Source organism: Ammodytes marinus (genome assembly GCF_949987685.1).
Source record: "Ammodytes marinus genome assembly, chromosome: 15".
Lineage (NCBI taxonomy): Eukaryota > Metazoa > Chordata > Actinopteri > Uranoscopiformes > Ammodytidae > Ammodytes > Ammodytes marinus.
In genome coordinates this window covers 7,646,261-7,664,401 of record NC_137219.1, presented here as the reverse complement: position 1 = coordinate 7,664,401, position 18,141 = coordinate 7,646,261, and the positions used below count along the sequence as shown (strand labels likewise).

Here is an 18,141-nt window from a genome sequence, read left to right as displayed (position 1 = left end):
GAAAGGTCAAACACATACTAAAAATTATAGTAACAAAATAGTATCTGTAGAATTTTGTTTTAATTTACGCAGTGATTTATTTGCCATGGTTCTTGGTATCTTACCACATCCTATTTATATCTTGTACTTTAATTTAATTCCCTTCCTTATGTTCAGTCTGTGATGTCTGATTGTTACAGAGCTGCGTTTCTTAACACAGATGTTAAAAAATAACAGGCTGACAGTCGAGTGAAAACATTTCTTAACCACACAATTGCCTATTTTAACCTGTGTCCAACATTTCAGTATAAAAAAAACCAGAAGCCTTTCACCAGATTATGTCTGCATGCGGAATGAGTATTTTATTTATAACCAGTTTATAAAAATAAAATACAAAATAATTTTAAAACAAAAAAAAGAAAAGAAACACTGTACAAGGCATTGATATATGATACAAATGATAGAATCAACATAAATAATTACAGTTATATACAATGCAAACCTCCCATGTGTTACATTCTTTCCTTTGAGACTGTACATTTACATTTCTGAAAAACCATGACGTACATTACAACACAAAAATATCAACCATTAAGAAATCCCAACAATTGAAGTCAAAACGATGAATGGACAAATTAGCAAATGTCACAATAAATAATTTCCTGTCAAGTATTTATAAGTTATTAACAAGTAATCTGATGTTATGACATGATGAGTGTACCAGTGTACAAAAAAAAAAGATTTCATTAGTTTCCCTCTGACCTTTCAAAATAAAACACAAAACCGCTGGGTTTGCTCCGTTGGTCTATGCATATCTGTATCTACTATAAATATGACACCTTTTTTCTATGAGCAGGCCACTTTAAAAAGTGACAAAGACAATCTCATCTACAACTACACACCACTTATGTGCAATAATAATAATTTAAAAAATAATTAAAAAAGAAACATGAGAAAAGATCTGATTATCTTTTGAAACCAGCAGCACTGTTTAAAGAGTCTGTTCCTCCCGTTCACTGAAGCCTGTTTAGCACATTATAAGTTATGGTTTGTTTACAATAATAATTATTTTGATTTAAATAATTACTTTGAATATTTTACAGGTGTGTATAATAAAAGTCTGCACAATAGCGTTCTGAACTTTGAAAGCTTGAAATAGAGAGAGTTGAAATAGGGGGAATTCAGGGTTCGATTGCTGGCTGGGAAGGGGGGCGCACGCTGTCTGTTCCAGAGCCCACAGTTATGACACTCACAAGCACACCTTCAATACTGCACCCGGAAACATTAACACCTGTCCGATCAATAAAGGGTCCACTATGCATCCTCACGGAAAAAATAACACAGGGAGCACCCTCCCTTTGTAAGCACATAAGAGTCTGTCACACAGCACTGATTGTGAGTGGCCATATATATTTCGACCACACTGACAGGTATGGCATTCACGGACAGGAGATGAGTGACCAGGGGGAAGGCTTGGCTTGGCTTGGCTAGGACCCTAACAGTGGAATGATCTCCAACACAGACAAGGCTCAGTCATCCCTCGCTACACACAGAGGGGGCAGAGAAGAAGACATTAAGGCGGCTGACTGACTGAACGCTGTCTGCCTTTCAGGATGAGTCATCATAGCTGCTCTGTGCGGCAAGCAAGAGCTGCAACCCAATCAGCACAATTTTACATCAACAAAGCAATATCTATCTCATTCCATAGTCATCACATCTCAAGACGAACCACATTTATCAAAGTATTTGGCAACGTGATTTTTTTCGAGTGCAGCCGTGATTTAAAGAGGCTTCGGCCGCTGCTAATCTTCAACTCGTTGTGTATTTTCCCTTTTTCCTACAATAACGATTCCTAAGTGCTTAAAACACTGCAAAGTCTTTTTTCCTTTTTTCCAATTTTCGGGAAGTTATTTGTGCATCGTGTCAGCTATAGTCAGCGCTGATTTAAAAAACACAGTCCGTCACATTCCAGCAGCACAATTATATAATCCTAAATCAGTGCAGGAAGTGCTGAAAACTAGTCACACATCAGATGGGAAGAGGAAAGAGGGAAAAAATATTGAGATGTGGGTCAGAAGGAAAATATGCAGATTCACAGAAATGAAAATGGCTCAAGCCAGCAGTGAGTGAAGTCACCACTGGGGGTATTTAGATCTTCACAAGATCTTCTGGTGTGTAAAGTGTTATGCAGCTATTTTGTTTCCTAGTACCTATGTCTGATTTATTTTCTCTGTGTATAGCATGCAAAGTGTAGCGCTGGTAGGGTAAGCTTGAGTTAATTTTTATTTTATTTTATTTATTTATTTTAACAGTATCTTACAAGCAGAGGATTGGGAGGAGGTTTTGCAGGAGAGATTCAGTGAGGAATCCTAACTAAAATGAAAAGACAAACAAATACTCTTGAGTCCTTTGCCTTGCACACAAACACACTGTGTGTTGTTATATAAAAAGGACATTCTCCGCAGGCGCAGGAGGAACAACAAAAAAAAAGTATAATATTAGATTCTTGCACATGGAAGCAAGGAACATCATTTTGGTGTGAGTATTATATATGTACATATGGCCTCGGTTTTCAATAACATTTGATAAAAAGGTGGTTTGAGGTCGGAAATTCACATTGTTTCAAAGTGTTGTCTGCTAAACTGACCTGGTATACATATTTATAAATATGTATATACATATACACAGGTCGAGTTCCACTTGAAATATTTAATTTTTGTCGTTACAAACAATAACTACTCGGACCTCAAGTAAAATGCTGCTCAAATTCTGTTTGATTTACAAACAGTTGTGTTGCTACCTTTTCTACATATAAGAATACTGGTGAAAAGGGTTGTCTTATATCCTCTGGCACAAGTCTGTTTTTTGGCTCCATTTTTTTGTGTTTTTCAATACACAAACAAACCAAAAGAGAATCCTCTAGCTGCCCAAAGTGCCAAGGCACACGCTGAGACAAACAGCTGTGTCTGAACATTACTCATCAGTAATGGACCTTGTGTTGTTTAAGCCTACTCCTAATGCTACTGCTAATACAGCTACCTCTACTGGAAACGCACGTTCCCCTTGATGCCTTCGGATCTTACAAAAAAAGTAGTCTCACAAATTCTAACTTGTAGTCCCTTCAATCAGTGTGACACTTTGATTCCCTCTTAGCAACACGGTAGGCACAAAAAGGTGTGTGTGTCCTCACGCACGTCACATGATTGATTGTATGAAAGGGGGTCGCTTTCGGCGCGGTCCCCCTTTCGATTAGACATTGAAAACTAATGTGAGTGACACGAAACCACACATCAACCATCACACAGAAGAGGGCTAGAGTCGCTAAGCATCAAAATAAATATCTCAATAAATACAACTGTACACAAATTCTGGCTTTATGCGTTCCCATGTAGCATAAAGTAAATATATCATTACCCTGCCTGCAATCTCCAAAAACAAAAGGAGATAAATGTGTCATCCCCAGGCCAATATTTAATTAAGTAGTGATAAGCTATACTGATATTCCATCAGTATAATCCAAGTGCATTAATACTGGGGATAAATAAGTTACATTGTGGTGCAGGGTGGATCGGGATGAATAAACAGGAAGCTGATTTATTTATGTGCCCACCGGCCTAACTAAGTATTGGTTAATGTATCCTAGTACTGCATTGGGAAGTCACTGTTTAACTGTGCAACTATATCTACTACATGATAATACAAATAAAGTGAGGGCCGTGACGTGTCAAAATCACTTGTCTGACAAGTTATTATGAAGGGGCACTCCACCGATTTTACACATGAAGCTCAGGTTACAAGTCATGAGGAGAAATATTCAGTCTGTGACTGTGGAGGGAGCTTTTCAAAGTTCGGAAAATAACTGATGGTCTCAGATTGGGCTTGAGACTTTTTAACATTCATTTAAAAAAAAAAAATAGGAAGCAGGATTCGAAAGAAGGTGGTTATGGGAAATTAATTAAACCAGCATTTCCAGCACTAAGAGCCAGAAAACCTTGGTTTCTGCCACACAGATTCATTTTCAAACCTGTCTCTCATGCCGCTAACAACTTTATGGAAGTGCAATACTTAATCGCCGGAGTGCTCCTTTGAAGCTGGGCACATAAATGAATGACAGACCCTGTGGTGTGCAAATAGAAGTGAAAAAGAACAGCGGGAGGGGGGAAGACGATACAAGTGCAAGGTTCAGACTAGACAGCGAAAAAGGGAAAGAAGATTTTCTAATTATAGAGGAAGAATCAGGCTTTTATCCTGTCTGCCGTCTACCCTTTCATAATTTGTAGTCTCCCCATCCTCTACAACCTGGTGGGCAAACTATCTGCTCAGCTTGCCGGAGGAGCACTTGTCTCGGCTACAGCCTTTTGCCTTGGACAGGTGGAAGGGTGTGGTGCGAGCCTGGCGGCTGCAGCAGGTCTCCTGGTGGTGGGGGTAGAAGCGTCGTGCGGGCGGGGAGCCAGAGAAGCTGGGTGGCGAGCGGCTTCGGCCCAGGCAACCCCCACCTCCTCCTCCTCCCCCTCCACCCCCTCCACCCCCACTGCCTCCACGGTGCTCGTGGCGGGAGGGCGAGGAACTGACCGAGCGCTGCAGGGAGGAGGCGCTCCGGGGGGAGGCGCTGGAGCTGCGGTGGTGGTGATGGTGTGGGGAGCTGGTCAGGCTGCACATGCCCCCCGCCCTGGAGCCCCCGTGGTGGTGGTGCTGAGCCGAGGAGCGGTGGTGGTGGAGCGGGGAGCCTCGGGAGCCGTGCATCAGCTGAGCCAGGCACGACAGCAGGTCAGAGTCGCTGGTGCTGCCGGCTCGGATGCGGTAACGCCTCAGCCTGGAGTGGATAGAAAAGCAGGGCTAGGTTAGGAATAGGAGATTTTCATTTTCATTTAACTTTTATTTATCCTCGAGAGACCAATTGAGGGGTAGATAAGATAGATAGGGTAGATAGGATAAAGGGTGAAGGAAACGTGTTAAAGATGGTCTCAGCAAATCTAGAGAATGCTTGTTATCAAAAATGTTTTTTTGTCAAAATCAGTGAATATCTCTTCAGCATTGGCTCTGTTAACAGGTTTGTAAACAAAGGTTATTTAAACAAAAAAGGAACACACCACAACATCCCTGTTTTTGACAACAAGCGTTGAGTTGCTGACTCCACCTTTAATTACTCAATTGAAGAGGTGCTGGTGGAAGGACATATTTTAGCTTTGTACAGAGTTGGTGTAGAGTATCACATACACATTTGGTGTAGAGTATCACATACACATTTTCTGGCTTTGAGACACAAGCATGGTACCAATCCTCTCATCTTGCTATTGTCAAAAGAGCGAATGTGCAAGTTTCCCAAAATGTCCCAAACACTCCTATAATCATACGAATCAATCGGCAAAGCCGTTTATGTATTTTGTTACTTTTTTCATACTTCTATCACGCTAAAATGCTTTTGAAATCAAAAATGATTTCGTTAAGCAATAAAGGTGCACGTCAACAAATTACCTGCCCTCCGCTGTGGTGCGGCCCGGAGGCTTCCCGGGGGGCGGACGGGGTGTGTACTGGGCAGCCAGCTGCTCGGCCGAGGAAGAGGAAGCCGAGTGGACGGGCCGAGGGATCCTGCTCTTGCGGGACAGAGGGCTGGAGGAAGAGGAGAGGGAAGCACCGTCGTCCCCTTGCCGGTCCGAGCGCGAGCCCATGAGAGAGTCCTCGTCCTGGGAGCGGTCGGAGGCGGAGGACAGCGGGTCCCGGCCGGCCAGGGAGGCCACCATGTGCCCACGCCGGTCGGACAGGGACGGTGAGGCGGTAGGGGAGGGCACCGGGCCGTGCTGGTGGTGGCTGGCTCTCTTCTGCAGCAGTTTCTCCTTGGCAGAGCCCGGAGGAGGGAGCTCCAGGAGGCTGGAGGGCTCCGGGACCGGGATGCGACTTTGCCTCCGTCGAGGGGCAGGGGCGGCGGGGGAGGAGGTGGTCTGATGATTTGCCTGGTTCACTTCTATGCTCTCCTGAAGCTCTGTGGCACAGGGTAGAGGGCCGTCAAGATCACTTTCGGGGTCGTTCAGCTTGGGGAACGCTCCGTCGCTAAAATCCCTTTGGCTGTTGACGGGAGGGGAGAGGTGGCCGTTGGCGAACACAGTTGGGCTGCGAGGGGAGTGAGGGGAGCGCGGGGAGGAAGGCGAGTGCGGGGAACGGGGGGAGTGGTGCGGGGATGACACGCGGCTCGGTAATGGGCTTTTGGCTTTGGTGTGGTGGTGGTTCCCGTTGAGCGGCCCGTCGGCCAGGGGGTCTGTGGGAGTCTCTGGCTGGGTGGGCGCCTGGTCCTGGGGGGAGCTGAGCTCCGCCGTGCGCTCCTGGCCCTGCTGCTGAGTTTCGCCTTCAGCATCTCCGCGCCTCTCCAGCAGGAGGCACTGCGGCGCACTGTCCGATCCCGACTGGGAGGACAGCCCAGAGGGACGCTGAGCCGTCAACTGTAGGGGTAAGAGGGGGAGGTGGAGACATGGGAAGGGAAATAAGCACACACATGTGTTATTTCAAACAATAAAACACTAGAAATGGGAATAATATTCTAATAGTTCAAAGGCCTGTTGCTGATAGACTACAACATGTCGAGTTGTGCTGTAGTTCTGTAGCAAGAGCCTGATGCAGATTGTGTGAAAAAAAGGGGGAGAATTTTTAGAATATGGGGTAAATAAATGTTGATTAGTTTTGGCAACGGGCATGCAAAAATACCATAGCTACCATTTATGATCAGACCGAAACACAGAAAGTGCTATGGCAGTGTAAGTCAAGCTGTGAGTACTAAACCAGCAAGTAGGACAGGAAAGGTTCACGCAACTTCGCAGGGGGCTTCAGCGAAGAGAGGGTGAGGAACAAATACAGGGAGAGAGAGAGAAAGAGAAAGATAGAGAGGACAAAGACGATCTGAAACAAAAGAGACCATGCAAGCTGTGGTCATGAGTCGACATTCCAAACACACATGCCACAATCAGACAAACACATACACAACCCCCTATTCAGATCACAAGAACACATGTCCAGGAGACAAGGACACATCTGATCTGATCAGACCCATGCTCTCTGCCTGGCCTGCACAATGCCCCCATCATGGTTTCTGGAGAGAGCTGCCTGATTGACAACACCAACACAAAAGAAAGCAAGCCAACTGAACAAAAGGAGCCAAAAATAAGCAACGTAAACAAAAAAACTAAAGAAAGAACAAAAAAGTGATGAGGAAGCTGAATGGAGTGCTGTTTTTTTTTTTTACGAGACCGTTCGTGATGGGCTCATCGTCACCTGCTGAAGCTGGGCGCGGGTGATGCGAATGACAGAGGGGAACTTGGCGTTGGCAGCGCCCGCCGGGATGGCCGGCAGTTTCCTGCGAGCCGGCGAGCGGGGGTTGGCGGGGGCAGGGTTTGGTGGCAGTGGTAGGGAGGAGGGCTGGTCCGCGGACTGGCTGCGCCTCATGCTGGCTGGCTGCCGCAGCTGGTGCAGCAGCGGGTCCGAATAGGTGGCCAGGAGGGTGTGAGGGCTGGGAGAGCGCAGGGGGACGGGGCTGGACGTCCGCATGGCAACCTCCTCGGGCAGGGACGGAGGAGAGGTGGGGAGCTATAGAGAAGAGGAAGAGGAGGAGAAGTGGGGGAGGTGGGGAATGAGGGAAGTGGTGAGATCGGTGAGGGAGTGAGGCAGGAGGAGATGGAGAGGAGGAGGACGTAATGGTAGACGGACTGCACTGTGTGAGGTGGGACAAGCAGGCTGCAGCGGTGGAGGTTGCGTTAAAGCGACGAGAGGGTTTTTTTTAAAGATAAGGAGGAGCGGTGGTCTTAGGCTAGGGAAGGAAGAAAGAGGCAAAATAGGTAGATTTTGGGAAGGCAGCGTACATTTTCAACTTGGAGGCAGTTGTTCTGGTTGTAGAGAGAGAGTGAAGAGACAGTTATTCCTCTTGTCCTGCTACTACTATTTGAGTAAAAAGTGGTTCATGTTGAACTCGCAGATCGAGCAGTAATTTTGGAATTTAACTCAGTGAGCTGGTTGAAGGTTATGAATAGCAAAGGAGCAAAAAAGTAATTTAAATTAAACTAAGCAAAGCAAAGCATATATTAGAAATTAACAATTAAAAATGTAAACTAAATAAAAACCAACCAAACACATTGAAAATGTCTGCAAATAAGATAAAAGTATGCGTTATATCTCACGCAAATCAAAGTGCATTTCAAAGCCATGAACTGTCTTTTTCCCCATGCTGTGATCTGACAAAAAGCTCTGCAGTTGTGACACATATATAACTATTTCTAACAAATAAACACAAGCAATGAAGCCAGAAAACACAAAGCAGTAACATTTAGCTTCACACTAAAGCAAGATGCGGCTGGTGGAAATCTGACTGTTGTATGACATTAGCATTGAGGTTCTATAGCTAGAACTCTGTAAAATGCTGACTAACAGTCAGTATCATGTTTGCTATGTTGTACGATGGCCTTCAAATGAAAGGGGCTTACCTGGGTGAGGACTCCTTCAGCTAGAGCTCCAGGGCTGGTTGGTGTGATGGGGGGCAGAGCCCCTGCAGGGCCCATACTGAGCTCCAACTTGTCTGCTTTTGCACTTCCCTTGGAGGAGGCCGTGCTTTCTTGTTTGGCTTTGCCAGAGCAAGGGCTTGGGTTTCCCCTTCCCCATCCAGGAGACTGCTCCCCTGGCTGGAGCACCTCTGGCTCCTCATCCTCCTCTGAGGGGCTGGTGGTAGCCTTGGCCCCTGGAGAGGCCCCAGGCCGCTCCACTATCACCCAATCCCTAGAGTCAATGTCCTGCCTCCCAGAACTCAGATTGAGGGCCACAAAGCCCCCGCTGCTGACTGCCCCCTCCCCCTGCTCCACAGAACCACAGGATGCTGGCTTAGGAGAACCAGCACCAGACCGGAACTCCTCATCATAGTGCCAGACCCTGTCTGGACGCTCCCCGGATGCTACAGCTTGACCCTGAGTCACTGGGATGATTGCAGCGCCATCAACCTCCGTCTCCTGGTGCTGGGGGCCAAGCTGCTGCTTCCCTGAGCTGAGAAGACACAAGACAGATGCAACAACAATTAAATCTCTACTCTATGTCTATCCCAAGGAAATATTTGAAACAAACTGATGTAGATAGACATACCAAGCCTCCAGGAAGCGATCTGGACTGGGCTTGGACTCCAGGCCGAGCATCCTGTCCAGCTCAAAACTGTGAATGTTGCGGAGCTTCCTGAGCAGGAGGCCATCACGGTCTGAAGCCACCATGTCAGAGCTCAGTTTGACTGGAGAGCCCAGGCTGGGCCCGGCATAGGGGCTCTGGTGTCCTTGGTTACCCTGGTTGTTGCTTTGTTCCTCGTCCGCTGCCTATGGAAACCAGTAAAAAACATTGTGCTTTGAACCACCTGACCATGGCATTAATAATCTGAAAGGGCTTAAAGGTGCAGTTAGTGATTCTGTAGAACGCATGTTATCAAAATAACTTTGTCAAAATCAATCTCCTCATGATCCAGTGTTAATGCACAGCATAGGCTCTGTTAATAGGAATTGTGCTGGCTTGGGTGGGCTCCATTTGTTTACATACCAGTTTCAGCGCACACGCGGTGCGGACAGGTAGTGCGGTCGTAAGGAGACAGTCACTGATTTTGACAACAATGTTTCTCCAGAATCGCTGACTGCACCTTTAGGGGGGGGGGGGGGGGGGGGTATAAACTGCATTAGAGTCTACCTTCCAGACTGCTGTCCTGATGCTGATGCGGTTGCGGTTGCGGTCCAGCTCCTCCCAGACGTCGGCCTCCTGGTTGCGGTGTTGGTGGAGGGGAGAACCAGGCAGACGCTCCGGGCCCGGGTTATTCTCCCCGTCACTCAGCTGCTCATCCTGCAGAACCTCCTCCGTGTTTTCCCTCATCAGGTCTCCAGGGATCAGGGAGGCATTCGCCATACTGGGTCAACAAAAAGGCACAAACATTTATTTCATGTTGGAAGCCATAAAAAGACAGGTGCAGATTTTTTAACCACAGCTGCAGTCTAGTCATTACATATATAAGCTATAAAAACAATCATGGTGTGTTTCAATCAAACCTACCCCATGTGGGCCGGAGTGAGGCGGGTGTGATGTTGCGGCGTCGTAGCAGTGGCGCTGATCGTCAAGGTGCCATCTGTTCCGGTGCGCTCCCAGTCGTAAGGGTCATTCTCTACGACGTTGTAGGTTTTCATACTGTTGTCAAACACCGACATCAGCAGCTGTCGCAGCAACACAAAAATGAATTATTAAATCTTTTTGTGAGTTTTTATTCGGTGAGATTCCACATAACACATTTTTAAGTCTGGTGTTTTTGAACAGGAAAAGTAAGTCATTTAATGTTGCTGAAACCAGTGCTTCCAATGCAGTCAGAACAACCTTCACTCTTTATTAATTCCTTATTATATCCCATTTCTCACCTCATAGTCTGGCTTGGTGAAGTAGTCGAGGGTGGCGACGTGCTCCAAGAACACACCGAACTCTGCCGGCAGGTGTTTGAGCATCAGACGATGGTCGTACGTGTCCTTCAGCTTCCCCACGTGTTCCTGGAATGAACAAAGACACACACACACACACACATACATGCCTGTCACAACTCATCATTTTACAACCACCATGACAGGGCCCGTTGAGTTTCCCCCGGGAAGGACAAAAAGTCATTGGTTCCTCCTTACTTTGTCCTTGATCTTCCTCCAAGGCAACTGACCCACCAGAAACTCAACAAGCATGTAGAAGAGAGACCACAGGTCATCATGACGACCCATTTCCTGAAGAAATACACCAGGGTTGAGTTAACATTAAAGCACTATGTCACTTTGGGTGTGTCAGAGAAGTGCATTTTTTTTTAAAGGGATGTTCTCATAACTGAATAATCAAACTTTACAAACGGGGAAATTGGATCCCTGGAACACTGTTTGAAGTTAAAAGCTACCTGAAAAGTTACTGTTTCACTGTAGTTGTTTACAGCAGCAGGGCTCACAGTTTGGTGCACATACATATGTTAGTCATATGTTTGGTTCCAGGTGCCTCAAAATAATTTTCAATTATTATTATTATAATTCAATACTAAGAATTACATGTAGAGAATACGTTTTCTGTAAACTAACCGCAGGGTCTGCATGTTAAACCAAATCCCCCTACCCCGAAACTGCATAGCGCACATTTAAATAAATAATATCTGATAAACGACAAATTATGACAACAACAAAAAGAGCATCACAGATTACACAAGAGCTGTCGCACAGGGTCAATGGATACTGACCTTGTTCTTGTGTGCATTGACGGATGCGTAGCGGACAGTTCCCCTGAACCCTGCCACTGGACGGGGCTGACAAACACACACAGAAGCAGACATTATAATGCCAATATAAATTCAAAATCAGATTTGTTTGCCAAAAATAACACAAGGCAATGAATTTATCCAATTATATTGTCACTATTTTCATCCTACTAATCTTTTAATCGAAGCTCTAACCCTTTCCCATTATTGCCATTTCTAAAATTGGATCACATTAAACATGTATTAATTCCTTCTTTGGCAACAATTTTGACGTATTATCACATTACACAGTTGTTACGATGACGTACGTGTTGAGCAATCATTTGCCTTTGTACACATCAAGAACAAACAAGGAGTGAAAAACAGGGTTATGTAAGCAGTGAGACTCAAATCAAAACAGCAACGTTCTGGGCTGTAAAACCAAAAACAATGAGCTGAAAGACTTTGAGTTAGGTTAGACTTATTTTTGAATTCATCATCTCTCAAATGCAATTTTTTCTTATGTCTTATTTGTTCATGTATTAATACGCCCCAGTAAAGCACTTTGTAATGCCTTGTGTCTGAATTGTGCTATATAAATAAACGTGCCTTGCCTTGCCTTGCCTTGCCTTACCTACGATTGACACTATTTACTATACACATATTCATTTGATCCATTGTTAGTATAAAAATACTTAAAAGGGCAGCTTTAAGCTCAGTATATACTCAGTAACAGAGGAGGGGCACTTACGGGTCGGACCTCCTGGCAAGAGTTGGTGAACTGGCGAGCTAAACCAAAGTCCAGCATGTAGCAGGTTCGACAGGTACTCGGGAAACGGCCCATCGCGAAATTAGACTAAAGTAGAAACACAGGAGGAAATGGTTAAAATAATAATAAAATAATAAAATCCCTTTTGTGTGAATGATATGAGATTTTATGTCTATTAAAATGAACGACGCCCTTGGGGGATGTATGTGTTCCTATGGTGGGATATGATTTAATACAGCAGCAGCTCAGAAGACACAGAATATAAAGTGACATCATGCTACATTTTGGGCATTTAGCCAAGATGTGCAACAGTAAAAAAAAAATAAAATACTGAATCAGCAACAATACTAATAGCCGATAATAAATGATGCAAGAGTCAGAAACACAACCGATATATAATAAAAAAAATCCCTTTAGTCAGTAATGTATAGGAGGAACAGAAGTGCGAGGTAATGAACAGCCAAGCAGAAAACATCCCTCTGCTGCACCCATCCCTCTGTGACTCACCGGCTTGATGTCACGATGCAGGAAGCCCACAGAGTGGATGCTCTCGATGGCTTCCAGGATCTGACGGCCCAGACGCAGCGTGGTGCTGATGCTGAAGGTTCCCCGCGTCATGCTCCTCCTCAGGTCGGCAAGGTTACGGCCCTGAGAGAACACACAAGTACCAGTTCAGTCGGCAAATAGGGAAAGTAACTAAAATGCCTACTTCAAGACAACACAGCATGGCCTCATGTCTGTATTAATAAACATGTTGAAAAATACCAGAAATACAAACATTTGCCTTAATATCACTATTTAAGGTTGTACTGCATCAAGTGTTTTACAGGGATGAAAGCTAAATATGTCGAGTGGATGGGAATAAGCAGATGATGTGGGAGAATACAGTATAGAAATTCAGCTGTGACGACTTGATGTTGAACACATGTTGCGGTCAGGAGTTGGTGTGGTGCATGGGGATGTACCATTCCTCTAGGTGTGCTTGTATAAATCTTAACCAGAGTACACATTTCACAAGCATTCATCTATCATCAAACTCAGAGAATGTATTTATTTGTAAAAAGTGATGATCCTGATTTAGGTATGACAACCTTTAATGTGCTCGATACAGTACATTGATCAAAAACTAATTAGATTCCTCTGTAGATACACAGCAGGTGACACAACAGTATGTGTCCACAACGCCACTGGCGAGTATTGTGTTATGAATACTGTAAATCATTGATAGCAGCATGGTAGTGCCATGTTAGTTCACCACTTTAGGCCAGGCTGAAATATCTCAACAACAGTTATGGTCGCGAGGTAATGAATCCTATTGACATTTCCTCTAACACCACAATGAGGATGACATTTGCGGTTTTAGGTGAACTATCTGAAAACAGCTATTCGATTGGAGTTACATGACATTTGGATCAGAAATTCATGTTTGCCTTTATTGCCATCATCAGGTCAAATCATTATTTGGTTGTTCAGTAACACCAACAGTGTAAACCTGAAAAATATTCATTTCCAATTGTCTAAAACAGAGAAAAAGCAGGAAATCTTAATTATACAAAGTGGAAACAGAACATTTTGGCATTGTTGCTTAACAAATGACTATCTTTCATTCCAATCAGCATGTTTTAACTGTGACAATGGGGCAGAAAACACAGCTTAAAATGTGTGCATGTGAGCCATTAAATCTTCTGCATATTTGGACCAACCTGGAGCTCCATCACCACGTAGTTAAAGCGGTCATTGCGGCCGCATCCCACAAAGCGACACACGTGGTCTTTACCTGAGGAAAAAAAAGATAAAAAGGAGGACAAGAGAGTTTCAGGTTCCTTTCCAAGGAGAAGCCGAGGTCACTTCACAGTCACCACCTGACGTCAGCTGTGTGGTTTCACCGTGAGATGTCGCATGCTGTGTGGATCATAATGATGTGTGTGTCTGTGTATTCCCTGCCCCGCAACAACCCGCTGCCCTGCCGTCCCCAGCTTCCACCATGCTGATTTATAGGCTACGGTGCACTACACAGAGTCTACACATGTGCATGAAGGCCTTGTGTGTGTGTGTGTGCATTTGTGCATGTGTGAGTGCGTGCTCCGGTCTCAAAGGACATTGCTGCACCGGCAGCCTGACTACGGACACACCCTAAGCCCCTGAGCATGCTGTGAATACAAAAAAATGCTCTATTGACAAAACCTCCACATTAAAAACAATACTTTTGTCTGATAGCTGTTATAGTAAGAAATGTTCACATATTTTTTCTTATTATTATATTTTATTATAATATATTATTTTATTATTTTTCTTCTTTCTAAAAAAAAAGAAATGTATGTTTATCCTACATGTTGAGCTGATATTTTGATCCCAATAAAACATTTTAAAATCCCAAAAAATAAACAATATTTATTTTTTCTTTTGCCTACTTTTACACGACAAATACAAATTATCTCATTAAAAAGGACATGATTCAAAACCCAAAACAAGCTATTAGCTAAGTATGAGCCATTGGTCTTCTAATAAGGCAGCAGGGTCGATGTTTACTCTTTTACAGCCGGGCTGGTCAGCATTTGTTTTAGAGGGGGGAGCTGTTCAGTTCAGCCCATCTCAAGTTACATACTGGTTCCCTCAGGAAGCAAAAGACCTATGATGCCCAAGGCCACAGCCATTAGACAAGCAAACATGATCCCAGACCATTGATTTTCCTCTCAGAAAGGACCACGGAGAAAAAAAAGGCATAGTGGTTAAAAAGGTAGGAAGGAGGACAGGAGGGAAAAGACACGGTTAAAATCTCACTTATGTTGGTCCTGGGATTCTGCGTTGAGTGTCCCGCCACGCAAACATATACTTCGTCTTGTACTAGTACTCACTGTCACTGTCATTTCAAACTTTTGACATTGAACGTCCCAAAGATGTTCTTGCTCAACCCTGGGTCAAATTGTGTTTTTCAGAATGATTTTTATCTGGTCTCAGAGGGAGAGATTATTACTCCTTCCTTGATATCGATGCATTTCCTGGATTTGTCTGCTTCTTTCAATGATTTTGACAATGATTCCAAGAAAAAAGTATTGACCAAAAAGATTTCACAAAAACAAACAAAAGACAGATGCTTGTGATTGACACAGTATCATCTATAAAAAAAAAATGTTTGAGGCGACTCAATAGGTCAGGGTAGAGAGAGGATCAATCAATGTTTCCAGAGTTGTAACCGAACCCACTGGAGCCATTTTCCCACTCACTCACTCACTCACTCACTCACTCACTCACTCACTCACTCACTCACTCACTCACTCACTCACTCACTCACTCACTCACTCACTCACTCACCCTGGAGCTTCTTGAGCACGGCCACCTCCATCTTGAGCACCTGTTTGGGCTGCTGGGCCGACTCCACCTTCAGAGCCACGCTGACCCGCGTCAGCAGGTCCAGCGCCTCGTAGATCTCCCCGAACCCTCCACCCCCGATCTTCTTTGCCTGGAGGATAGAGGGCCAAACGTTGCATAAGAGATTTGTATGGAAAAATACAACATATACAGCCTGTACAGTTAAATGTAAAAGAAAAGAAAAAATGTAAAGGGGGAGAATGACAAAAGGTCTGCAACAGAACATCCTCCATAATGTGTGCTTGCTCAAAGGCACTTAAGCAGGGGAGAAAAGCATGTCAAGTAAAAGATTGGATCTGTCCTTAAGCCACAGTTAGGTTGAAAGATGACTTAAAAGATAAATGATTAAATAAATGAAGCGAAGTGCATGTGAAAATGTAGTAGTAGTGGTTTTATTTAGTAAAATAAATAAAAACACATATACACATTCAAGAACAAATAGTGACAAAAAAAGCGTATTAGTGCCGATCCTAAAATGGATGAACGGACTGATTACTTCATTTCTACCTGACAGGAATAAAGGTGATGAGTTCACCTGCAAATAATAGTTCCTGCACGTGGCAAGACACAAATAGCTGTACACTTTTTTCCTCAATTACATGACACCAAGAAGTGTGTGTGATTCCTTCTACCTCTAAGTAAGAGCAGAGCTTTTAAGTTCCCACGTGTGTCCCTCACTGTCCTCCATGCATGCACGCACACACACACACACACACACACACACACACACACACACACACACACACACACACACACACACACACACACACACACACACACACACACACACACACACACACACACACACACACACACAGACAGAGATCCTCGTGTCGCACTAGGAGCTCAAGTCGTGGGATTAGCTGCAGCGTTCTTATGTAACTCCTGAGAAGACAGGAGGATGTGCCAGGATAGCACAGTGAGGAATAACCGCCTCACATGGCACCCAGCCTGGCACAGCAGTGTGAGAGACAAGGGCCCTCAGGGATCGCTGCTATCACCGCCTATAGCACGCTGCACTGCCACTAATAGCTGCACGGGGCTATTTTGGGATCTCCCTGTACGGCAGCCCGCCCTACTGTACCTGGACAGGGGGAGAGACACAACCCCAAACTGTACAAGCCACAGGTGAAATGCTATTGAGGAACGCAGACGGGCTCGTAGGCAGAGGGAAAAAAGCACTGATTGATGAACAAAGAGGTGTTGTTTATAGGGGGACAGAGCCGGGGACAGTCAGCGATGGGGTCTGGACACACAAGTTGACTATTGTGGCGGTAGAGTAACACGTCACCTACCACTTTCCATCGTTCCTTGACCAGGGAGAGCACGCTTAGGATGTCAGCTTGCTCCACTCCCCCGCTCATATCCCGTCTGTGTGTGGACCCGGGACGCTGTCCTCCTCACTGCTTCCCCCCAAGACAGGTGGACTCAGACTGGGCCGGGCATTTGGGTTAGATATACCTACGAAAGACCAAGAGACACAAAACTATCAGAAACAGAGGGATATTATATGAAGGAAATTTTTTTCGAAATTCTGGTTATTCAGGTTGTCATGGTCGCCATCTGATAACATTATTACAGTGTTTTATGTTAAAGGTGGAGTTAACGATTTTGGAGAACGATTGTTATCAAAATCACTTTTTGTCAAAATCAGTGAATAACTCCTCACGATCAGCTATCTGTCCGTACCGTGTACGCTGAAAAAAATCTGGTGTTAACTTACAGTGATGCTCTGTAAATTGGTACGGTTTGTAAAGAAAGGGGGGCCACCGTAGCTAGCACCATGCCCGTTTACTGAGACTAGGCTGCTCATTAACTCTGGATTTTTGTTCAGCACACACTCCCAGTACAGTAGACGATCGTGAGGAGATATTCATTGACTTTGACAAAAAGTGATTTTGACAACAAGCGTTCTCCAGAATCGCTGACTCCGCCTTTAAAGATTGACATGCATGTGAAAGGTTGACAGTTGAGAGACAGAGTTAAACCCCTGGCTTAATGGCTGGAGCGTTCTGATACACGACCACCACTGCAGCTGCCAGCAACTGCTGCCAGCAGCTGTCCTTCCAGACAAACTCTCCCCAACAACGAGCAAGGCAAAAGTCTACCGTCTTAAATTGCAAACAGCATTAATCTTAGGCTCATTTATCTTCTGTGTGTGTGTGACAGCAAAGGAAAAGTACCACAAGTCTTGTCAGACATAATGAGAATGTTTAATCTGCCTAATTTTGCATTAAGAACATCAGCTCTGGTTGTGTAACATGGCAGATACACTTTGCATCACGATAATCCTAAGTACATCCTCCTAAGAACAATCTTAAAATAAAATGTAACAAAAATTATATTGAATGTTCCAGATAGATAGATAGATAGATAGATAGATAGATAGATAGATAGATAGATAGATAGATAGATAGATAGATAGATAGATAGATAGATAGATAGATAGATAGATAGATAGATAGATAGATAGATAGATAGATAGATAGATAGATAGATAGATAGATAGATAGATAGATAGATAGATAGATAGATAGATAGATAGATAGATAGATAGATAGATAGATAGATAGATAGATAGATAGATAGATAGATAGATAGATAGATGGATGGCCCTATGTATAGGTAGTGCAGTTTGGAATGTAACACCATTGCCCGAAAATCATTTGGGTCTAGTTTCTCAGCAGGTTTATTTCTACAAGGTGAATGAATTAAAGAGGTATTGGAGGATTGTTTGTGCTACCTGGCAACCCAGGTAGCAGCGCTATTCTTGTTTATGTCT

General features: G+C 44.3%; 1 protein-coding gene across 1 annotated transcript; it reads right to left on the bottom strand.

The window, feature by feature from the left end:
• Positions 1-4,290: 4,290 nt before the first annotated feature.
• Positions 4,291-16,775, bottom strand: ttbk2a (tau tubulin kinase 2a; the record flags this gene model as incomplete). The annotated part of the gene is made up of 15 exons (XM_080042978.1): positions 16,655-16,775; positions 15,303-15,450; positions 13,694-13,767; positions 12,498-12,638; positions 11,973-12,077; positions 11,225-11,290; positions 10,638-10,730; positions 10,383-10,508; positions 10,027-10,184; positions 9,670-9,883; positions 9,088-9,308; positions 8,442-8,991; positions 7,240-7,551; positions 5,455-6,413; positions 4,291-4,792 (listed from the first exon to the last, which is right to left on the bottom strand). Exons 1-15 carry the CDS (start codon positions 16,721-16,723, stop codon positions 4,291-4,293), a joined length of 3,738 nt encoding a protein of 1,245 aa, XP_079899104.1. The 5' UTR covers positions 16,724-16,775.
• Between the last annotated feature and the right edge of the window lie 1,366 nt (positions 16,776-18,141).